At 48.1% G+C, this 24,333-nt stretch overlaps 2 protein-coding genes across 4 annotated transcripts in view; both read right to left on the bottom strand.

Moving 5' to 3' along the window:
* Lamb3 (laminin subunit beta 3) overlaps positions 1–12,443 on the bottom strand; it is a 42,757-nt gene extending 30,314 nt beyond the window's left edge. Inside the window, exons 1-3 of one of the 3 annotated variants that reach the window (XM_075989520.1) lie at positions 12,305–12,443; positions 11,067–11,126; positions 9,958–10,112 (exon numbers count right to left, since the gene is read on the bottom strand). In XM_075989520.1, coding sequence (XP_075845635.1) covers positions 9,958–10,112; positions 11,067–11,097 — 186 coding nt within the window. In that variant the 5' untranslated portion in view covers positions 11,098–11,126; positions 12,305–12,443. The remainder of the gene's footprint in view (positions 1–9,957; positions 10,113–11,066; positions 11,127–12,304) is intronic. The other 2 variants (XM_075989521.1, XM_075989522.1) reach the window with 2 other exon arrangements.
* Positions 12,444–21,770: 9,327 nt separating this feature from the next.
* Positions 21,771–24,333, bottom strand: part of C10H1orf74 (chromosome 10 C1orf74 homolog) — a 126,852-nt gene continuing 124,289 nt past the window's right edge. Inside the window, exon 2 of the mRNA XM_075989529.1 lies at positions 21,771–21,944. The gene's annotated coding sequence lies outside the window, so the exon portion shown is untranslated. The remainder of the gene's footprint in view (positions 21,945–24,333) is intronic.

The raw sequence follows: 24,333 nt of genomic DNA, 5'->3' as shown, positions 1-24,333 counted from the left end.
AACAGTAGCAAAATTACAGTTATGAAGTAGCAATGAAAATCATTTTATGTTTGGGGGTCACCACCAACATGCATGGCTGTATTAAAGGGTCAAAACATTGGGAAGGTTGGGAACCACTGTTCTAGAACAAAGATACCCCCTAGTCCTGAGTGTGGGGAGGCAATTCTACCCACTACCCACGACAACATCTTTCTAAGTCCACACCATGACGACAGAGGACTTAGCCGGCAAAGATGGGCCTGCCAGACATTACTTGAGGCTTCCATGGCATGAGGGGAATTTCCTAGGAATCCCAGATTCGTGTTGAAGAATCTAAAGATGGTTAGAACTTCGTGACTGTGGAGAGAGAGGATTCTGAGACACAACGGTGGTGGGGGACGATCAGTCATCCCCATCTATCTGTGTGTCATGTCAACATCCTTTGACTATCGGGGAAAGCTTACTGAATGTCTAATCTTAGCAGACAGTGAGCTTCCACCCGCCCAAAAGCTGAGTGTCATCAGACAGCATCTGGATCCTGCGGCTGAGATCGGCCCTCTTTGCTGTAAGTAGCCCGACTGCTGTTCTCACGGAAGTGTTCTGTAAATACTCTGATCTATAGGTCTAGTTTGTGCCATGGACCCACTTCTACAGTAACCGTAGCTTGGAATGACCTGAATCTGCGTTCCTGGACCATAGGAACTCATATGACCCAGAATAAAATCCCTGTGATTCCCTTGAAGCCAGAGCCGTGTTCAGGAACGGTGTGGTGAGAAGTCAGGCTGTGAACTATGGTTGTGAGGCTGTCAGGCCTTTCTCCTCTTCTCTCTCCTTTCAGCTCCATGAGCCCCATTTCCTTGCCCATAACAGCCATGATCTCACAGCCTCATCTGAGTCTCACTCCCCTCTGACAGTGACCACCGGGTTCCTACAATGCTTTTCATCTAACCCATCCCCTCCAAGGTGACACCCCTTACTCTGGCGAGACCTTCTGCGAAATTTCAGCTCTGTCTCTGATATACACACCTGAGAGAGGTCTGAATGGCTGGCCTTTCCTGAGGGAGACTACATTGACATAAGGATTCTGCAGTGCTCACGCAGAAGAGTAAAACTACAGCTCCACGGTAGCCTGAGACCTTAGGCCTTCTCGAAGCTTCTGGGAACAGGAAAGCCTTTTTTTTTTAGAGAGACCTAGTTTAATAACCCTAAAGAGAGAGGACGGTATTTGTGGTGTGTGTGTGTGTGTGTGTGTGTGTGTGTGTGTGTGTGTTTGTATTGTGGTCTAAATAAGAAATGTCCTCCACAAACTCATGTATTTAAACCACCCAGCACTCAGTTGCTCCTGTTTGTGAGGTAATGGAACCTTTAGTAGCTGGCCCCTTGCTGGAGTAAATGTCACTGGAGGGTGGGCTTTGAGAGTTTATAGGCTTTCCCCATTTCCTGTTCTCACTTTCTACTTCCTGTGTATGGATGAAATATGGTCTCCTTGCTTTCTGCTCCTACTGCTGTGCCTTCCTTGCCATTATGGACTCTTTCCCTCTGGACAGAAGTTAAACCTTTTCTTCCTTGAGTTACTTTTGGTCATAGTATTTTATCATGGTAACAGAAAAGCGGCTAACAATGTGAGTGTACACCACACGCACACACATACATGTACACACATATGCATACAACCCACATGCACAACCTCTGCCTACACACTAGCCTTTCAGAAGGTCATAAAATAGATGATTTCCAGGCAAAGAATGGCAGGGGCTGGTGTGTGCACAGGTGGGCATGTGGGTTCTTGCGGGCTTACATGCTGAGGAGAAAGGGCTCCAACTGGCTGCAGCTCTCTCCTTTGCAAGAGATTAAACAGCAGCTGTTCGGTTTACACAGGTAATCAACCCGGGGAATGTGCTGTGCAAAGTTGTCATTAAGACAACAGGATGGTTAAGTTTCTCCCAGAAAGGCGGGGAATCGGGGTAAGCAGAGCATTTGAGAAACGGAGCAGACATGTTGTCAATATTGTTGGGAGCAGAAGCAAGGCTGGAAACATCCAGGAATCACCATGGGCCTTGCAAAGCCTTGTGCATAGACAACCCTGTGCCGTGGTCCCACAACACCACACAGTACCCAGGGGGTCTCTGAGAAGAGAAATGGAAATCCTGAGAGGAGTCAGACCTTTCCCAAAGTCACAGCTCTACTCTGAGAGCCAGAACCAAGGCCACAACCCCCAGTCAGAGTTGGCTGACTGTGGCTTTTCTAGCAGTCTCCTATGACATTAGAAAGTAGAGAAGGCAGGGGACCAGGATAGTTGGACTTCCATGGTGGGGATGGGGATTGAGTGACCTGACAAGGAAGATATACTCAGGAAATCTGTGAGCAGAAACAGACCCCAGGAGACAAGAATGGAGGGAAAGAGGGAAATGGAGAGGAAAGAAAGAGGGAGGCAGAGAAGAAGAGAGTGGGAAAGGGGGTGGGAGAGAGGGGGAAGTGACTGGAGGGAGAATGACGTCTGTAGGCGCTATATTCATTGTGGACATTCTGCTCGGTAGTCCTCACAACAGTCCCTTAAAATAATGCTGCCACCGTTCCCTCTCACCTGGGCTCAGAGGTAGTGTAAAGGCGTGTCAGGATGAGTAGTGCGAAGGCGTGTCAGGGTGAGATGGCCATGCAGGCCTTGAGACTATGTGCTATCTATATGATGAGCCTACCCAGAAGACCCCAGGAGCTAAAGAGACATGGAGCAGGCTGGCTAGAACTGGGAACTTCAGTGCAGTCTGTTCTGAGTGTAGCCCCCACACAGGGGCAGACCACTATCAGGTCAAGAAGGCAGCCTGACCCAGAAGGACAAAGTTGGGGGAAGTGCCACCGGACAAAGATAACTATGTCCAATGTCCATTACAAGTGTTGCAACACGCAGCTGAAACCCGAAGAAGCCAACACTGGAGGCCCATGGGACTCACCCAGCCACAGAGGTAGAAGAGGGGAGGAACGTGCAGACAGGCAAAGACTGGCTTGCAAAGGAGTCGTTTCTGGAGGCCAGGAGCTGGGAGGGACATTTTTAGAACTGGACGGAGTCCCAGCATGCCTACAACTCCCTCCCACCCACTCCGTCCAGCTGGGGAGGGACAGAATGAAGTGAGACTGATATGCCTGAGGTCACAAGTCCCTCTAACCTTCCCTCCTGCCACCTCAGCAGGCCACCACTGCCATCCATATATAGACAGAAGAGAAGCCTTGGCCCCAGAGATCTGCAGGGAAGAGGGAGAAGAAGCTAACTACCTAGGACCCCTCCCCGGAAAACCACTCAGGGAACAGAGTTTTCTTGCTCCTATCTGAAGTTCAAGCATCCTCATAGCTCATGGGAAAGATAAGAGCTGTTTAATAAGGTGCTGTGACAATTAACTGATGTATTTATATAAGATTCTTAGTATGATGCCTTCAATGCATTCCCCAGGGGAGGGCTGAAATGCACCCAACATGGGACTGAGAAGGGAACTCTGAATATTCAATGCACGCGTGTGTGCGTATGTGTGTACGTTCGTGTGTGTGTGTGTGTGTGTGTGTGTGTGTGTGTGTGTGGTGGCTTCATCATTGAAAACCATAAGGTTTCAGAAGGCCCAGGAGGGAGAAGGAGAAAAGAGAAACGAGGCAGACAGCGGGAGGTACAGGAAAGATGGTGCTGTCTGCACCCAGCTCATTCCCAAGAATGTAGAGGCCAGGAGGGACTCAGCAGACCACTCTGTCCCACATTGGCTCATGGAAGAGAGTGAGACAGAGTTCTCGCTCAAGGTCATCCTGCAGTTAGCAGAACTGCACCTCTACACTCCCCACAAGGTGTTCCATTCTCCGCTCTCCAAAACCCTTCCTGTGTTTATTGCTCCCTTAGAAAAAGGGAAATGAGCCAATGCGTCTTAGCTTTCACAGCAGAAAATAGCTAATATTTATCCATTCCCAGGATTGCAACAGTCTAGACTTCTCTTTTGCAAGCATCCCCCACTTTGCTCTCAGGAGGCTGCTTAGAAGCAGCAGAGGAGGCCAGTTCCTGGGGGGCAGCTGAAAGAGGCAGAGGCCAGGCCCAGGAGAAACCAAACACCCAGGCCAAGTGGAAGAGAGGCTCTTCTCAAAGCCGGGGTGGGAGGATATCTTCCACCATGGTGTCCTGATCGCTCCCTGCTCCACCTTCTGAGGCAAGTCAGTCTCAGGAAGAGGGCAGAGGTCTGCCTGGAAATCAGGCCTGGGCTTAGAGGCACATGATTTGGGGGGTCTGTGGGTGGGCATCGGAAGTCTCTCTACTGCCTAGAAAGCTTGACCCAGCCCTGCTGTCTGATCCACAGTAGTGGCCTATTACCCACCCTGATCAGGCAGGCTTCCCCTAGCTGAGCGGGTGATGTGCAAACGCCACATCCATCTTCCCGCGGCATCTCCAAAGTCCCCACCCGGTACCTTCTACGATTAAAAACAGCCACAAGAATGTCAGGACTGGAAGGACAGTGAGGCAAGAGCATTCCAAACACCCTCCTTCAGGTCCTGAGGCTGGGGAAGATGTATGCACAGAACCCTTGCTCCTTCATCAGGGTCAAAGATAATTACCCATCCCCCACCCAGTCTCTTTTCCCCTAAAGGCTGCTGACACTCCTGGCAAACCTCTCCCTGTCACTCTCTTGTACAAGCCCATTTTGAAGGAACTAAAGTGGCTAAGGACCCTGGGTACTCAGGAGGCTGCGACCAAAGTGTTGCATGTTCAAGGCCAGTCTGAACAACTTGGAAAGGCTCAACCTTGTATAAAGAGTTAAAGTAAAGCTATGGGTGCTGGCTCCCACTTTTAATCCCAGCACTGGAAAGTCAGAAGCAAGGTGATCTCTGTGAGGTTGAGACCAGCCTGGACTACAGAGCCAGTTCTAGGATAGTCAAAGTTACATAGTGAGACCTTGTCTCAAAAAACAAACACAAAGAGCAAAGGATGCAGCGCAGTAAAAGAGTGTTTGCTTAGCTTGTATGAAGTTTAGTCCTTGACACCACGAAACAAAACAGGCCAGTCAGATAACTGGGAGACAAGGAGACAACGATTTAAACACATGTAAATACAAGGAGCCAAAAAAGGACCCCAACTTGTTGAGAGAAGAGGAAAAAAATCAAAACCTCCTAAAGGAAAGGTTCAGAGGCATTGTGGGAGAATAGCACAACCCTTAAAAAAGCCAACTGCTTCAAAACCTTGCAATAAACCTAACCAAAGAAGCAAGAGTTCTGTTTAACTAACACTTTAAACTGACCTCTCATGGTCAAGGACCAGAAGAATCAATGCTGTGAGAGTCACCATCTTACCAAAAACAACCTGCAGATTCAACGCAGTCCCCATCGAAACTCTGATGTCACAAAAATAGAAAAATCAACATTAAATTCATATGGAAGTACAAAAGACCTCAGCGAACCAAAGCAGTCCTGAAAGAATAGTGCTGGAGGTACCATGATTCCTGATCCCAAGTTATATTACAGAGCTGCAGTAACAAAAACAGCATGGCATTAGTACAAAAACAGACACATAGATCAATGGAACACAATATGCCCATATAAACCCACACAGATACAGTCACCTGACTTTGGAGAAATCTGTCAAAAAGAGACTGAATCTTTAGCAAATGGAGCTGAGAAAACTGGCTGTCCACATATATGAGAATGAATCTAGACCCCCATCTCTCACCCGTAACAAAAATAAACTCCATATGAATCAGACTTTGATGCAAGACCTGGAACTTAAGGGAAAACACTTGAAAGTGTGGGCACAAGCAAGGACTCTCTGAATAGAACCCCAGTTGCTAAAGAATTATGACTAACAATGAAGAAATAAAAACTTAAGACATTAAAAGGCTTCTACACAGAAAAGGAAATGGCTATGTGATGAACCAGCCTACAAAGGAGAAAATCATTGCTAGCTACACAGCCAACAGTGGTTAATAACTAGAACATACCACGAACTCAACTAGACAACAAAAATCCAAACAATAATATCAATAAATGGGATGATAAAATAGACCATTCTCAAAGGTTGGGACATAAATAGCAAATAAACACAAAAAGGTGTTCAGTCTCATTAGCCGTCAGAGACATGCAAATCAAAGACACCTTCCAATGACATCTGCCTCGGAGAATGGTGGTCACTAAGAAGACAAACAATATAAGGTGTCTAGCTGGGGTGCTGTCTACTCCATTATATATAACTTCATTAAACTCCTTTTTATATGTGTATATTTCAGAAAGCTTCTACAGTTTCCATATGGCTCTTCCAAAGGCACTAGTGTTGGCTCTCACTCCCCAAATTCTCTCCTTTACCCTGCTCCCATCCCCCCTCATTGAATCCTCTTATTCTAGTTTCTTCTTTATCTCTTTATAACATTGTATTCTATTTCTCCTTCCTTGGAAGAATTCTCTCCTCTCCTCTGTCCCTTACTACCTTCCTAATATCTGTGGATACTCTAAATGAAACACACATGTTTAAAGCTTAAAGCTAGCATCTACATATAAGAGATAACATATAATGTTCTTTCTGTGTCTTGATTACCTCGCTCAGGATGACTGCTTCTAGCTCCATCCATTTTTATTCAGCCTTCATTTTTCTCAACAGGTGAATAATATTTCATTGTATAAATGGACATTTTCATTATCCATTCGTCATTCGATGGAATCTAGGTTGCTTCCAATCTGACTCTTATAAATAGAGCAGCAATGAACATGGATGAGTGTCTCTGTAGTAGGATGTAGAGTCCTTTATATACATTATATGCTACCAAAAAGACCCTCAGTGAAGGAATGAGCTATATGTTTTCACATTGTTGGCCTCCTAAGGCATCTATAGACGTTCCTTCAAATGTTCCAGGCTACTAACAATGCTACTGGCTGCCCCTCACAACCTGACAGTAAGACCCTATTGCTGAAGATACACATATTCATGCTATCAAACATGGAGGAATTGAGCCAGTACTCAATTGGGAGCTTCATCTCTACTGATATGCATGGTTCTGGATATACTATACATGTTACCAGAGAAGAAAAATAACAATCTCATCCAGCTACAAATCTTGTGAGTTATTATGAGTGACCTAACTGCAAGATATGCTCATCAATGCAATAGGGCATGTTATTATGAGAGTAACCAACCACTTTGTCATTTGATTTGACACTCACTCCATGACACCACTAACGTAGCCAAGACCTGAGATCAGATAGGTCATGACCCTTACAGGAAGACTATTATTCTGCTAAAGGAAAGAGCAGTAGAATGACTCCTGATGACATGCAGATAAGTGCATAGCTCCACCCCCACCAGAGAACCTCTTCCTGCAGTAGACGGTAATTAACATGGAGCCCACACGTGCACCATACGCAGAGAGCAAGGGACTTTGGAGCGCTTAGCCCTGCATGAGATCCCTCTACCACACCGTTCCCCTCTGAGCTCAGGAATCTATGCAGAAGAGGAAGCAGAAAGATTGTAAGAGCCAGAGGTGATGAAGAGCTTCAAGGAAATGGCGTTTTTCTAGATACAAATGGCATCTGTGAACTCTCAGAGATTATGGCAGTATGTGGAGAACCTGCATACATTTGAGCTAGAGAAAGTTCCAGTGGAGAGAAGGGGAAATGCGCAGAGTCCCACCCTAACTGAGACTCTATTGCAACTGATAGCTGCTGGGAGAGGAAAAAATAGCTTTCTTCAACAATGTGACATTGGGTATATCAACCAAACTGCCGGGCAAATCTTACACTAGGGAGTAACTGGCCAACCTAAATTTAACTCTATGTTTTTGTAAAATTTTTTGTTCTTTTTTGTTTATGTTTTAGGTTTTTCAAAGGAGATAAAGAATATGAAGTTGGGCAGGTAGGAAAGAGGTGGGATCTGGAGGGTAAAGAATTTGATCAAAATGTATTATATGAAATTCTCAACAAATGAATTCCAACAATAATGCTGGTGAGGATATGGACAGCCCAGGACCCCAGCACACTGCAGCCGGGGATGCTGGTGAGGATCTGGACAGCCCAGGACCCCAGCACACTGCAGGCGGGGATGCTGGTGAGGATCTGGACAGCCCAGGACCCAGCACACTGCAGGCGGGGATGCTGGTGAGGATCTGGACAGCCCAGGACCCCAGCACACTGCAGGCGGGGATGCTGGTGAGGATATGGACAGCCCAGGACCCCAGCACACTGCAGGTGGGGATGCTGGTGAGGATCTGGACAGCCCAGGACCCCAGCACACTGCAGGCGGGGATGCTGGTGAGGATCTGGACAGCCCAGGACCCCAGCAAACTGCAGGCGGGGATGCTGGTGAGGATCTGGACAGCCCAGGACCCCAGCACACTGCAGGCGGGGATGCTGGTGAGGATATGGACAGCCCAGGACCCCAGCACACTGCAGGTGGAAATGCTGGTGAGGATCTGGACAGCCCAGGACCCCAGCACACTGCAGGTGGGGATGCTGGTGAGGATCTGGACAGCCCAGGACCCCAGTACACTGCAGGCCGGGATGCTGGTGAGGATCTGGACAGCCCAGGACCCCAGCACACTGCAGGCAGGGATGCTGGTGAGGATCTGGACAGCCCAGGACCCCAGCACACTGCAGGCGGGGATGCTGGTGAGGATCTGGACAACCCAGGACCCCAGCACACTGCACGCAGGGATGCTGGTGAGGATCTGGATAACCCAGGACCCCAGCACACTGCAGGCAGGGATGCTGGTGAGGATCTGGATAACCCAGGACCCCAGCACACTGCAGGCCGGGATGCTGGTGAGGATCTGGACACTGCAGGAGGAAATGCACACTAGTCTCCAGCACTACTGAGGTCGGCATGGAGGCTTCTTAGAAACCCAACAGTAGATCTTTCTTATGACTCAGCCATACTACTCCCGGGCATTTGCCCAAAGGACACTAATCCATCACAGAGATACCTGCCCATCAGAGTTTACTATGGTGTTATTCACAGTGGCTAAGTTGTGGATCCGATGGGTGTCCAGCAACAGAGGGATGCATAAGGAAACTGTGGCACTTCTAACCATAAAAGAATAAAATTACGTCATATGAGGGGAAATGGCTGTAAATAGAGATAATGTATTAAATGAACTAAGCCAGTCTTGGAAGGATCAATATCAGGTATTTTCTCTCATTTTTGGTTCCCGTGTGTAAATGATGGTAGAAGTGAAATTGTCTAAGGGAAGAATAGGGGCAAATGTGAGAGAGGAGGGCCAAAGAAAGGGGTCATGTAGAGGAAGAGGCCACAGGGAACACACTCAAGGTGCAGTATATCCCTGTATGGAATGTTAAGCAATACAAATTGAAAAGAAAGATTGCTAGAGGGAGTGAACGAGATCAAAGTCTATTATGCATTCCTACGTCCCTGCTTCCACTCGTGTTGCTGTGATTAAAAAAAAAAAAAAACCCGTAAACAGCACCGTAGGAGAGGAAAGGGCTTATTTGGCTTTCAGTTGCAGGTTCATCCGTTCAGTTCAGTTCAGGGATGCCAAGGCAGAAACTCATGCAGCTAGTCACATGACATCCATAGTCAAGAGCGGAGAGAAACGAAAGGACCTATGCAGCCTGCTGGCTCGCCTGGCCCTCAGCTAGCTACTTCTGCTCATTCGGTCTCAGCCTTCCTAATGCTGCTTCTGCTCATTGGTTCTCAACCTTCCTATGCTACTTTAGCTCACTGGGTCTCAGCCTTCCTAATGCTCCTTCTGCTCACTGGGTCTCAACCTTCCTAATGCTTCTTCTGCTCATTGGTTCTCAGCCTTCCTCATGCTACCACCCTTTAATACAGGTCCTCGTGTGTTAGGCGAGGTCCTGTTAATTCTTTCTACTTTTAAACTCCTCAGAAGCAGGGATCCAGACTTACACCCCTGTGACCTCTCCCAGAGCATGGCCCTTAGCCTGGGCCTCCTATACTTTATTCAGGAACCCCATTCTGTCCCACCTTCCTCCGGTCCTGGAGGCCTCAGAAAGAGGCCTTACCTCTCCATACTGGGTGCAGTAGGTCTCCGGCTTGGTCAGTCCGCAGGTAGACGAGGCTCGAAGCAGCTGAGTCCTTCCGATGAGCAAGTCCCCGATGGGTGGATAGCAGGCCCCTCGGGAGCAGGCTTGCTGGGCACACAGCAGGCCAGGTAAGGCTGAAACCACAGGATAATGTTGGGGTGGACCCAAAGGATAAGATACCAGCTGGTGACCCCAGTATTCCCTCTGTGGAGCTGACGTCAGGAAATCTGGTGCTCTCAGTGTGACGACTACAGCCCTGACTCTGGGGGGTTGAGGGACTGATCCTGTATCTTAAAACTCAAACTTGGAAAGGAGAGGAAGGCTGTGGAATGTAACAGTTAATAGAGTGTTTGCCTAGCCGTGTGAAGTCCTGGGTTCAGTCCCCAGGACCGCATAAACCAGGCGTGGTGGTATACACCTATAATCCCAGAATTTAGAAGCCAGCAAGATCAAGCATTCAAGGTTATCCTCAGCTATGTAAGGAATCCAAGCCATATTGGGTTACAGGAGACCATATTCATGAATGTCAAACGACTTTTTCAGTTAAAGAAAAAAAGGGGGAGGAATTTCATCAACTGATAAGCAGCAGAGATCCTAACCCATGACCCGTGCCATTTATATGTGGCTTTAGAATCAATCTGGAGACAAACCCTGAGCCATGTAGACACTGTGACAACTGTTTTTGTCTGTCCAGTGTCCTCAGTTCACAGCCCAGAGGCAGCTGTTGGCTGAGCCATTGGTGGAATGCTGAGAAAATACCTGTTATTTCTATTCGGTCTGCACAGGCAGCCAACCTAGCCATCACCTGAAAGCAAGCAGCGGTGACTCCCCGGGAAACAGGGGACAGCGGCTCTGCAGCCAGCTTGAGGATGGAGAAGATGGGGAGTAAGTGATGGGACGCACTCAGGAAGCCACGTGTCACCCTTGGGTGAGGCTAGGAGACACGAGGAGCCTTCTGAGAGAGGCAGAGAAGCCTCTTCACCCTGAGGCGAGGGTTTGAAACCCCAGTGCCTGCAGGTGGCAGGCAGCATCACACCATTGGCCAGCTCTCTCTGTGGGTGGCCTGGAAGAGGGGAAGGGACGCTTACCAAAGCACAGGAGAAGAAGTGCTGTCATCATGGGCCAGGGCAGGTCCCCAGAGAGGTCACCTAGAACAAAACAAAGCATCCTGGCTAGTCACCCCCACCCCAGCCCTGGTTTGTGCTAGACTGCTGACCTCACCAAGTCTTCATCCCGCATCTTCACAGAGACTTCTGAACAGTTTGTAGCCAACGGCAAGAACCTGAAACCCCTGTCCCAGACAGCAGTGACATACAGGGAGTCCTGGGGAAATCCTAGGCTTCAGCTTCCTCCTCCAAAATGGGTGGGAACATAGGGACTGTGCAGGAGGAGAGAGGGCAGGGTCCATTGCTGGGGACAGCTAAAATGAGGTCCACGGCTCCATTCCTGCCTCAAGGGAGAGATCTTGGGCTTCCTCAGGGCTGCAACCCAAGTCAACCTATAATATGCCGAAGGCAGATAGGCCCGTGTGCTGAGGTGATGAGGCAGGTCTCTTCCTGAACTGACAGGGTCTCCAGTATTACAGGGCCCCAGGGAGGCTGAAGTTATGGTGACCACAGTTCCAGGCTAACCCAGCTGCAGGGATGCTATGGGAAGATGTGGGATCTTAAGAAGAGAGGTGGAGTGCTGTGGGGAGATGTGGGCCTGGCAGTTTTAAGAAAAACGAGAAAAGACTTTTTTCTGCACCAAGAGCAGCTCAAAATGTTTCCAGTTATGGGCTGGGATGCTGAGGGCAGCTGGAAGCGGCATGGGAGGCAGGCGTGCCTCAGCAGCACGCTCCGCTCTGGCTGTGCCTGGGAGAGCACACAAGGTCTGCCCAAAGCCGCCGAGAAGGGATGATAGGATTGAGGGCAGGCAGCAGAGGGGACGCAGGAGGCCTTTCTGCCATCTCTACATCCCAACACTGCCATGGCCTTCTCCTCAGTCTCCCCCAGGGCAGTCAGGAGCCCCAGCTGGGGCATGCGGCCTCAAGTCTCTGCAACTCTGCCCTCCTGCCCTGCTGAAAACCCACCAAGAAGGAGGCTGAGTTGAGCTCGATGGGTTCCTCCCACCTTGCCTTTGTGCTAAGCCCGGATTTTAGCCCTTCCTCCTAAGTCGCCAGATTCTTATCAGATGTAAAAAGCACTTCAAACAGTCATGTTTGCCCGAGTGTACTCAGGTGTGCTCCCAAGAAGAGCACTGCGTGGGCCCAGCACCCAGGCCTCAGACCCCGGATACACAGCCCCTCTCGTCCTCCGCCACAGGACAGGTAAGGCGGACAACCTACCTCACCCTGAGCTCCTATGCTCCCCTGCCTTTCTCCAGATCCCTCTCGAAGAGCTGCCTGGGAATGTGGGGGTCCCCTCTCTTGGCTCCAAGGTTTTAAACAACAGCCTCACCTCTGGAGACTCCCTGGCTGGGTGTAACCCCAGTTATTCAGGGCGGCCTCAGGAATCTGGCAGCTGCCACGCCTGTCTGACGTCACTGCCCCCCCACCCTCAGGACAGGACTAGGCAAGTGGGTTGGTCTTAGAGGCTGCCTGCTCTTGCTTGGTGTCTGGAGGACTGGAAGATTCTGGAAACAGCAGTAGCAAGGTCTTTAGAGGTGGGGAGGTGGGGGGTTGTCCCTGGGGCAGGGAAGGTACTGGATCTGGTACCTTCCCAAATCTAGTAGATGTCAGCTTCTTCTTAAGTCCCAGCCCACCCTGGACGGAAAACCAGGCTGGGGACACATAGCAGACCTAGGACTATGTCAGGGTTTGGGCATGTCACTGGGTTGGACAGTATTCAGAACCCCTGGAAAGCACCAGGCCCATCCAAGAGGGAAAATGTGGAAAATCCCGACTTCCTGGGGAATTTAAGTGTGGGGGGGGGTCCTTAAAGAGCGCAGGAAGTGGTCAAATCCAAGTTCTCCCAAGGAAGTTGAACAGAGCAGCCTGCATCCAGGACCTCAAGCTCCCTCAGCAGAGCTGGCAAAGAGCCTCAGGACAGGTAACTGCCTGTGAGTCATGGCCCAGCTGCTCCTGAGCCCCACCCTCCTGGGCAGGAATGCCAGCCTGCAGGGCCAGAAAACAGACCTGACCACAGGTGGGAGAAGGTTAAGGCAGAGCTGGGCTGGGAAAGCCAACGCAGATTTCATATGGCACCTACCGGGTCTGGGAACACAGCTCCTTTGTGGGGTCTCATGGGTCCCGACTAATAGAGGTGCAGAAACAGTACCAGGAGGAAAGGCTGGTCAGGGACACTTCCCCTTCCAGGTTGGGTCAGAGGGCATTTCAGCAAACCTGGAAGGTCATAGTCCCTGTCCTAACCCTGAAGACACTGACATTATTTTGCAACACTCTTTCCTCAAAGTCACAATTTGAAGGAGAATTTTTTGTTTTTAAGACAGTGTTGGCCTTCAAGTCATTGAAAAGCCAGTGATGACCTTGATTTTCTGATCCTCCTGCCTCCACCTCCCAAGTTCAGGGCTTACAGGTGGGCCCCACCATGCACAACTGACACCATGCTGGGCATGGAACTCGGGGCTTCTCACTGGGCCAGCACTCTGCCACTGACAGAGCTACATCTCCAGTCATAAGCAGGCTCTGCGACTCCCCATCCAGGGTGCCAAGGGTTCCTCTACACTCGAGGAATATGTCCAAGATGCTTAGGAGAGTTGTAAACCATTCCGTGGGCTGACCGGGACGGGTCTCATCCCAGGCTTCAAATTTTGCTCAAGCTCAAACAGAGGAACGTTGCAGCTCGCAAACGGACAAGCAGCATGCTGGTGGAGTCTGGTTTGACTCTGCAGTGGGGTCAGTACACACGGCTTTCCTTCATCAGTGCCTTGGGGCACACAGCAACCCCATCAGTTCTGGCAGAGAAGGGTCACATCTGATACCTTGAGTTTTGAGAACCCACTTCCACCACTTGGTCTGTTTCCATGCCCCAAGTCCAGACTTCCGAAAATTCCCCCTTCACCAGAGGATGTGACAAAGAGCTCAATAATAATCAGCTCAGTCGGCTGGAAAGCTTGGGCGTGGGAGTCCCAATCCCAGAAGAGGGGAAGTGGGATGGGCATCACTGTGAGTGGGCTCTTTAAATTCCCCCCTCCCTTTCTGAGCCCAGAAGCCCAGGTAAATAAGCGTTTGGTGTCTCAGTCTTTGCAAGCTGGGGCAGGTCCTAGATTTGGATTCGCAGGAGGCAAACATCAGCTTCTCTGCAGATGCTTCCCACACAGGAACGTTCTAGAAGACGTTTGTGAGGCCCTCCAAGAGTAGCCCAACTTTCAAGAACACTAGCTGTTCCAAAGCGCCCCCAGAAGTTCAGGTCACCTGGCACAGGCTTCAGGGCATCAGAACCCAGTGTATCCAGAGATTAATTGTGTAAACCAGAGCCCACAGTCCCATGAGCTGACTCTCCACTCCTACTCTCTCCCGTCCCTGTCTTCACATCGGTGGTACATCCTCCCCTCTAGGCCTCCAAGATACCAGGTCTGCCTCTGACATAACCTTTGCCCCAGCTGCTCTAGTGGTTTGGGAGACTTGTGCCTTGGACATCTACAAAACTGTCTCCCATCACTTTCAAGCCTCTCTTCCAATCCAGAATCCTGACCAAGGCTTCCTCTGACCACCATATTTAAAACCACAACTACTCTCCCTATCCGCATCTACTCCCAACCTCGCCTGCCCTATGCTGTTAGTAGGGTTTTTAACTCCTCTTCTTAAAACATTTTTTTTGTCGACACCAACTTCTGACCAACTCCCTAATTTACTCAAGGTCTCATGTAACCTAACCTGACCTTGAACTGGGTTTGTACCTGGCAATGGTCTTTAACTTCTGGTCCTCCTGCTCCACCTCCTTGTGCTGAAATTACAGACATGTAGGAACACTGCTGGTTTATATGGTGCTGGGATCGAGTTCAGGGTTTCATGCATGTTAGGCAAGCATTCTGCCAACTGAGCTACAGCCTCAGCCCCCAAATTTCCTGATTGGTCGTATTTGTTTTGTGTCCACCGCTAGGGTACTATGTCTGAGGAGACGTGGGTTCCTGATTGGTCATATTTGTTTTGTGTCCACCACTAGGGTACTGTGTCTGAGGAGACGTGGGTTCCTGATTGGTCATTTGTTCATTTTTTTCCCCAAGCGCCCGGAACCTTATAGGAAGGAGCTTGAGGTTGGTAGAATAGTAGATTCCTGTTGACATCAAAATAAATCATTCAATTTCCCGAGTCTCCCAGGTCTGGTCTTCATCGTGACCTCCTCAGAGGCATGGTGACAGACCCGTGTTCACCAGAATGTTCTGCATTGCAGGCGGCAGTGGGTGCTGTCTTTTGAAACGCCCACACCGGATTGCCAAAATGGCGCTCTATTGACAAGGGTGTCGTCTCTTTTGCCTGCCCATCAGGCCCCCTTGGCAATGATTCTGATGAGTATAGCAGTGACCCTGGAGGTCATTGCCCCCATGGTCCATTTGCTGGACTCAAACCATGCAGGCGGCTAGGAAGGGGCCATCTAGAATCTGCTCCATGAGCTATCACAAGGGAAGGAAGAAAGGGAGGGAAGGATTACAAGGGGACTAAAAGGTACGATCCCGGATCTGACACTTGGGTGTCAGAGCACAGGGTCCCTGGTGACTAAGTCTGGGCACCACCGGAGTATGATGAGTCATGGCTGAATCCTTGTCTGTGAGGCAGGATGGTCTCCAGCAATGGCTCCGAGACTTTACAAGGTGACTAACCCTAGCGTGGCGGTAGTCCTGGTAATTTGGTAAAGCACAGATGAGAGGCAGACTCTGGTAGGGGACAACAGTAACAGGACAAGACTCTGAGGCTGATGCATACCGCTAGCTGGGCCTGGAATCAGCATGCCAGTCTAAAGCAACCATATGAATACTTCCTGTCTGCCTTGCTTTGCATTAACCCATTCAGCATCCCCACCACACTGTGGGTGGCACCTCGCTGGCCTTACTTTGCACATCAAAAAAAATGAGGCCATTTTCAATCACGGGGTCCCAGCTGGTGGACAGTGATTGGAGCCTTTATTGTTTGTTCAAGCACCCACATTCTTAACCATTACCAAAGGCCCCAGACATGCCATGTGACCTGAAAACCCTCCCTCATTCTTGCTGATTCTCTGGTCTTCGGGTTTCCTAGATCCTGTCAAGATCCAGTAGTTCAAGTAGTAGGAGCTAAGGAGATGGTACAGTCAGAAAAGTGCTTGCCACATAAAGATAGAGGCCTATGTTGGATTCCAAGAACCCGTGCTTAAATTAAAATAAAAATAGTCAGACCTGGTAGCATGAACTGGTAATCCCAGCAGTGAAAATATGGAAAGAGGTGAAACCTCAGGAGTTGCCGGCCAGGCCAGTTAAATCAGAGAGTTCCAGCTTCAGTGAAAGACCCCTATCTCAAACACCAAGGTGAATGGTGGCTCACACCTTTAATCCCAGCACTTGAGAGGAAGAGGCAGGCTGATCTCTATGAATTCAAGGCTAGCCTGGTCTACAAAGTGAATTCCAGGACAGCCAGGGCTATACAGGGAAACCGGTCTCAAAACAGAAACAAAACAAATCAAAAAACAACAACAACAACAAAAAGGCATCCAAGTTTGCCCAGCCCCAGAAGGGAGAGCTGGATACCTTTCTGAAGGTGCAGCCATAGCCACTTGGGCAGTTTGGTGTGGCTGGGGATGGTGTAGCGTGAGATAGGACAGGGGCAGATGAAGATCTGCCCCCCATGCTGCAGAAGACTGCCCACGGGGCCTTAAGTCTAAACGGTCCATAAAAGTCTACTAGAGACAAGCTTAAGCTCCTACTGTCAGCCTAACAGTTAGTGCTGAGTATGGGAAGCAGAAGCCCCGTGTCTGGGGAGGAAGGAGCAGGGTACGCCTGGCCTGTCTGGCTCGTAATCAGCACTCTCTGCAGTGACTGTGCTCCACACGGTCTGTGCACAGACTTGCCCTAGCTCCCGTCCCGCTACTCAAACTTGGCAAAACTTGGGGCTAGACTGTATGGCAGTGTAGATAGATTTTTCTTTGGGCCACCAGCTCACAAATAATAACACAGAGGCTTATTATTAATTATGAAAGTTCGGCCTTAGTTTAGACTTGTTAATAACCAGTTCTTATAACTTAAAGTAACCCATATCTTTTAATCTGTGTTCTTTAATGTGGCTGTGTTACCTTTACTCTGTAATGCCCATCCTGCTTCTTCAGCATCTGGCTGGTGACCCTGCCTTTTTTCTTCCCAGAGATCTCCCTCTACCCGGAAGTCCCGCCCATCTCTACTGAATGACTATTTTCCATCCAGCTTTTTTTTAATACCAACCACAGCAATACATCTTGACACAGTGTACAAATATTCTACATTTCTCCCTTTTTGTCTAAATAACAATGAAAGGGTTTAACTCTAACACTACAGTAATAACAATTATCAGGTTAAAAACTATATTTATAATGTCCAGTCTATCTGTATTTGGTAAATTCAGTGAAAATACTCCATAATATAGCCTATCTTGGTGAGTCAAAAGTTTTGGGCCCAATTAATTTTTATCCTAACTTGTATTATCAACACAAAACTATATTTTTAGACCTCAAAACCTTATTTTAGATAAATGACTAAGCTTTGATGTCTCTCAATCCTATATATTTATACCTCCTTTGTGAGAGTTTCTTTTCTGAATTTGCTTATTAGGAAAACTGTAACTATAACTATCTAGTCTTTTGTTGTTGTCGTTTTGAGACAGGGTTTCTCTGTGGCTTTGGAGCCTGTCCTGGAACTAGCTCTGTAGACCAGGCTGGTCTCTAACTCACAGAGATCCGCCTGCCTCTGCCTCCCGAGTGCCGGGATTAAAGGTGTGTGTCACCACCGCCTGGATAACTATCCAGTCTTTAACCCCATCAAAGACCCGAGGATATAATATTACCTGAGTAAACAGGAAGTGCAGAACAAGAAACTTCCAAAACTATAGAAATGGTAGAGATATCTGGCTGCCTAGACAGTCACCCAAGGTTCCTCTGCAACACTGAAGCATCCATGATCAGCCTACAGGTCTAGAATATCAGACTGACTTTTTCTGAAGCAGGAAGAGTTGAAGGACTTCCCTACCTTGTCTTGGAAAAGTTTGGCAGTCACCTTCTTTTGTGTTGTGCCTGCCCAATTTGGACAACATACTGCCAGCAGTCAAAGCAACGGTAGTTTCTTGTCCAAAAGGGCTAGCTTTGTCACATGGAAAGCAAACCCCCTATGGAGGGTCTTTGATGCCCACCGTCCTTTTTTAGAAGTAAATTGGTACTATCAGGAGCATATGTGTCTCACTGTGATGAAAAGCCTTATGTTTTAAAAAACATTTTAAATGCCGTATCTGTAGATCATTGAAGTGTTTGAAGACCATCTATATATTTAAAATATATTTGTTTGATCTTGAAAACACACCCAACATGATTTGTTTATTTGATTGACTGTTATAGATGACTAACTACTGACCTGAATTTTTTAATTATCTTAAATAGTTTATAATAATAGCTTTCAAGGACTAGAAGTTTACATTACATTGTTAAATGAGCCGCACAAATACAATAGCTTAAACTACAGTAGAAACATATATATAGTATAACAAAAAATAACCTTAAATTTATATCACTGTATATAAAAATCTATACTAATGTAAAAAATTTGAGACTAGTAGTTCTTCTTTACTTCAAAAGTGGACTCAACAATCCACCCTTTTATCCCATCATTTCTGTACTATATCCATCCTTTCTTTCTTCAGAAAGAGATCCCTGAATCTAATCTTCTTTGCTCAGCTTTTTCCCTGACTATGACCAATAACAACTTGTAACCAAGCCCCCTAAATAATGACCCACATTTGTAACCCACTGAATGACCAAAAATCATCCACCCTGCCTTTTGGGAATGTGGGTGTCATATTCTCTAGACTGCTTCCTGTTGTACAGGGCGCTGGCATCTTTAGAGGACCCTGAGAAAAAATTGTGATAATGGCCTATACTTTCTGCCTGGCCAATCAGTGTTTATTTAAGACATGATTGACAGAATACAGACAATTCTCCTGCACCCTGGGAATAGGGCTGAAGGGAGGGCCTTAGCTTCTGGCCTTCCAGGACAGGACTAGGCAAAGAGCAGAGTCAGGGGTGGGAATATTTACAGACAGGGAAGACAGAGGAGCAAGTGAGAATGTGACAGATGTTTGGATTTATGGTTTTGAAGGGATCATACAGACAGAATCAAAAGAGAAAGACTGAACAGAAGCTGATGTAATAAGGTCTGAGACTGAACTCCCTTCCATCAGCATGTCTGAGGCAGCAGAGGGGACCTCTCTTTTCCTGGGGCCTCCATATTCCCAGAGCTGTGAGACTCTGCCTGGTTTTATTCTTTAGGTTTATTTGTTTTAATAACTTTAGTGACTGCTTCTGAGGTCCTGTTAACCAGTGGGGTGTTGACAGAGGTTTCTGTCCTGCTTGGTCCCACAGCTATTCAGTCCCAAAGAAACACACAGAGGTCTACATTAATTATAAACTTGTTGGCCTAGTAGCTCAGGCTTCTTATTAACTAATTCTTATACCTTACAGTAACCCATAATTCTTGTCTATGTTAGCCACATGGCTTGGTACCTTTATCAGTGAGGCATTCTCATCTTGTTTCTCTGCGTCTGGGTGTCAACTGCAGACTGAGACTTTCCTCTTTCCAGAATTCTCCTATTCTCATTACTCCACTTCTACTTCCTGCCTGGGTACTGACTAATCAGCATTTTATTAAAACAATACAAGTGACAGGGTACAAGACCATTGTCCCACAGCAGTGGGGCAGAGACAAACATACACAAAAGCAACTCAACTCAAGCAAAAGAACTCAGAGTGAAAATAGAGAAATCAATGCTAAGACATCCATCTCTTTCTTTCCCTAGGTTCTCATATCTCAGTGGCATAATCAACACTGGAGAAAACAGACCTGGGGAACAAGAGTTATTGGTGTTCAGAGTCACAAGTCCCCTCTACTGCACCCCTCCCGCCTTCTACCTGACCACTCCCACTGAGCCCCCCAGGCTCACAGTTTGTTCCCAGAAGGTGGTAGATTTTGTAAGATCCGGACTTCCCACCTTAAGTTTTGTTTCAGAGGCTGAGAAAGACTCATTACATCCGTGGAGTCCTTGACACACGTCCTGGGTAAACATGGAGCCAATGAGAGAGAGCACAGGGAGGGAGGGTGCCTAAACCGAGACTCACAGAACCTGCTGCAGTGTCAAAGACTCTAATGGGAGCCAGCCCTTTGCTAGGTTTGGGGAAAGAAAGAAACAGGAGTAAAATCAGTGCCTTCTCTCAAAGCTGCTGTTCTCCTGCAGGTCTTCCAGCTGATTCTGATTGTCCTGTCATTTGCTCAGAAAACAGTGGCCCTATCAGCTGGTGTTGTTCAGTTGCCGGTGTGTATTTATGCAATGACAATAGTGTCACATCTGTCTTTTGTGTGGGCGGTGCCACCAATGAGGGACCACAGCTCCTCTAACTCCCACTGCCAACAAACGTGGGAACCCAGACGCCTGGCTCTCAGCTAAATAAAGTGTTGGTCGTATAAATAAGCCCCAAACACCATATGTGACATATTTATACTACAGTGTTCACTGCTTCTCTGAAATTCTGAGCTTCCTGAATGACTTTTTATTTACAGAACCCAACATCCTCACATGTAGTAGAGCTCTTCACCCAATTCCAACTTCCAGGCCGTTCTGACCTGGTCACCTTGTGGAAGGTGTCCCATCTGCCAAAGCAGGTTGCTTACACATGGCAGAGGGCCCAGTGCCCAAACATTATGGTGGTATCCTCCAGGCTGGACCCTTGCATCGTGAGCCATACAAGGTACAAGACCAATAGCTGAGCTAGCAGTAGGGAGAGGCCTATTCCACCATGGGGTGCACATGTATGCTTTCTGACATTATAGATTTTGTCTGTTCCTTCAATTAAGGATTTCCAGAAGAAGCAGCTATATATCTTCCTGGGGTAACAAAAGAGAACACAGCCGAGATTGTGCCTCGATGGTAATGAAGGTCCTAGGTTCAAGCTGTGTACCAGGCTCTTTGTTATAAGCCCAGTGCCTCTTGTGGTCATTGCCACATTCCGTGAGGCTGGACCCTGCGGGAGGCACTGCCATCCTCCTCCAGTTTGCCCAAAGTCAAGGAGCGAGACCACAACATGCTAAAGCAGTGAGTTACCCACAAGGTCCCAGCATCTTAACCTGACAAATGTTTATTTGCAGTTCACATAAGGGAACATGCAAGATGGTCCCTCCCACTAGGGGCAGGGACTCCTTTCCCCACGTGGTAACCTGGAGACTTTCACAGCCTTGTGTCTCCACCAACCAGGACAGGCAGTGTCCTAATATTGTTTCTATTGCTGCGATAAACACCATGACCTGTTGGAGGAGGCAGCTTGTCTGTTCCTGGCGGCTCGGCCCCAAAATAAACACACAGAAACTATATTACTTAATACACTGCTTGGCCTATTAGCTCTAACTTATCGGCTAGCTCTTACACTTTAACCCATTTCTAGTCATCTGTGTGATGCCACGTGGCTGTGGCTTACCGGCTAAAGTTCCATCTGGCTCCAGCAGGGATATATGGCTTCTCTCTGACTCTGTCTACCTAAGTTCTGCCCTTGTCAATAGGCCCAAAGTAGCTTCTTTATTAACCAATGGTATTCACAGCATACAGAGGGGAATCCCACATCAATGACCAAAAGCAACTTGGGGAGAAAAGGACTTACTTCATCTTACACTTTCAGATCACAATTTGTCTTTGGAAGAAAGTCAGGACAGGAGCTTAGGGGAGGAACCTGGAGGCAGGACCTGAAGCAGAGGCCTAGGGGATGAGTGCTGCCTCCTGGCTTGCTCTTCGCAGCTCCCTCAGCTGGCCTTCTCCTGCCCATGGATGGCGCCACCTGAAAGAAATGTCACAAAGGCTACTTTGTGGATGGTAATATCTCAGAGAAACTGGGAAGAGAAATGGCTGTGGGGAGTGGGCTCAGTTTGCTGGACCTATATCACATTTGCCCACCAGGAATCCCCGCAACATGGACAATGAGACTCCAGTGAATTATAGTCAGAGAGAATCACCCATGAGCTCTCTCCAAAGGAAAACCCTGGTGGAGGGAGAATGTTCATGGTTCTGCTGCTCCTAGCGTGAGTGACACTCTAAATGTTCCATAGCCCAGAAAGCCCCTCAGTCTGAGAGAAGCTGGTGACTCCATTATACATCAGAACTCTCTCCTCGGACAGCTGAAATTTCACCTCAGATGTTTGCTCAGCAATCTCTCCTTGAAGATAGGCACTGACTACAGAAGGAAACTAAGCCTGCGTCTAAGAATAGCCTAGATGGAAACAGACCATGGGAAGTCGGGTATGGTGACTAATGCCTGTAACTCCAACATTTAGAAGGCTGAGCGGGCAGGGGTGGGGGCTGCCGTGAGTTTGAGGCTAGTCTGGGCTACATGGTGATTTGGAGGCTAGTGGGTTACAGAGTAAGACCATGCCCAAAGAAGAAAGGAAGGAAGGAAGGAAGGAAGGGAGGGAGGGAGGGAGGGAGGGAGGGAGGGAGGGAGGGAGGGAGGGAGGGGGAAGGGGAAGGGGAAGGAGAAGGGAAGGGAAGGGAAGGGAAGGGAAGGGAAGGGAAGGGAAGGGAAGGGAAGGGAAGGGAAGGGAAGGGAAGGGAAAAGAAATAGCCCACGGAATAAAATTCCCCCACAGGAAGGGGCTCAGGCTCCTGGACGAAGGGTGGCTTGCTGAATGGAGCGGTTCCCTTGTGTTCAGCAGCAAAAGAGAGTGTGCTGGCCTGGCTTTGTCCTGGAGACCACCCCAGTGATGCAGCCAGCCACAGGAGGCTTTTCCCACTGGAGTTGCTGAACCAACGGTGTACTGACAGACACACTAACGACTGTCTGTTTCAAGCCAAATGCTAGCAAGGCAGGTTGCACCATCTTGAGCGTGCCCTGTTCCTAAAACACGTGAGCCCAGATGCACATGCAAGCACAGACCTTTGCCTCTTCCCCTTGTCATTGTGTTGGTTTTGGCTAGCACGCCATTAGTGAGTTGGATTTGGTGTAGACTTTGTCCTGAATATACTCCATCATCTCCAGGTTCAAGTCCACAAAGGTCCCAGCCAGCCACATAGTGTCACCTGGGAGTCACACAGGGTCACCTGAGAGTCACCTTTCAGTGCCTACGCCACGCAGCTCCCTAACCCTGCCATCTGCAACCACATTTAGGCCAGATTCAGCCTTACAGCCATCTCTATTTCCTGTGAGCTTGACAAAGTCCTAACCCAAGACTCAGCTCTGACTTCTGGATCTGTGGTGGCTTTTCTGATATTTTCTGTCAGTTCTTCGCACCTCTGACAGCAGGGTTTCCTACACAGTTCAGTCAGAAGCCAGTTCTGCTCTGTTTGTGAGTTTTTTTGTAAACATCTCAAATTCATATACTTAACATTGTTCAGCCTTTAATTTTTGTAAGTCGGCCTCAAGACTGATAGGTACACCTCTCAAGATCAATGTGTCCACAAGTAGCCAGCTTTAATGTTTCAACTAGCAAGTGTTCAGACAAACAAAATTACTACAGATTCTTAAGAACAAAAATAATAAAATGCTACTTAAAGGGAATATAAAGCACGAATTTACACACCCACCATGTACCACTCAAAATTCCTGATTGCTCTTTGAGCTGATGAGGGAGGGGGACTTGATCGGGGGAGGGGGAGGGAAATAGGAAGCGGTGGCAGGAAGGAGGCAGAAATCTTTAATAAATAAATTTTAAAAAAAAAAGATTTAAAAAAATGCCAGGCGGTGGTGGCGCACGCCTTTAATCCCAGCACTCTGGAGGCAGAGACAGGCAGATCTCTGTGAGTTCGAGGCCAGCATGGTCTACAAGAGCTAGTTCCAGGACAGGAACCAAAAAAAAAAAAAAAAAGCTACAGAGAAACCCTGTCTCAAAAAATCCAAAAAAAATGATTTTAAAAAATTATTTATTATGTATACAGTGTTCTGTCTGCATGTATGCGTACTTTCCAGAGGAGGGCACCAGATCTCATTTTAGATGGTTGTGAGTCACCATGTAGTTGCTGGGAATTGAACTTGGGACCTCTGGAAGATCAGCTAGCAGTCAATGTCACCTTTGCCTGTTCCTGTTAAAAAAGAAACCATTTCCCTCTGTAAGTCTCAGGGATCTTTATGGAAGAATGGACAGAAAGAGGGTAGGTGTCAAAGAAATAGGGAGTTTGCTGCAAGATTATGTCTCCTATACGTGTCAGATGCTATACCCATGAAGTCTCACCAACAT

Source organism: Microtus pennsylvanicus, chromosome 10 (assembly GCF_037038515.1).
Source record: "Microtus pennsylvanicus isolate mMicPen1 chromosome 10, mMicPen1.hap1, whole genome shotgun sequence".
NCBI classification, from domain to species: domain Eukaryota; kingdom Metazoa; phylum Chordata; class Mammalia; order Rodentia; family Cricetidae; genus Microtus; species Microtus pennsylvanicus.
This window is presented reverse-complemented; position numbering and strand designations above follow the sequence as displayed.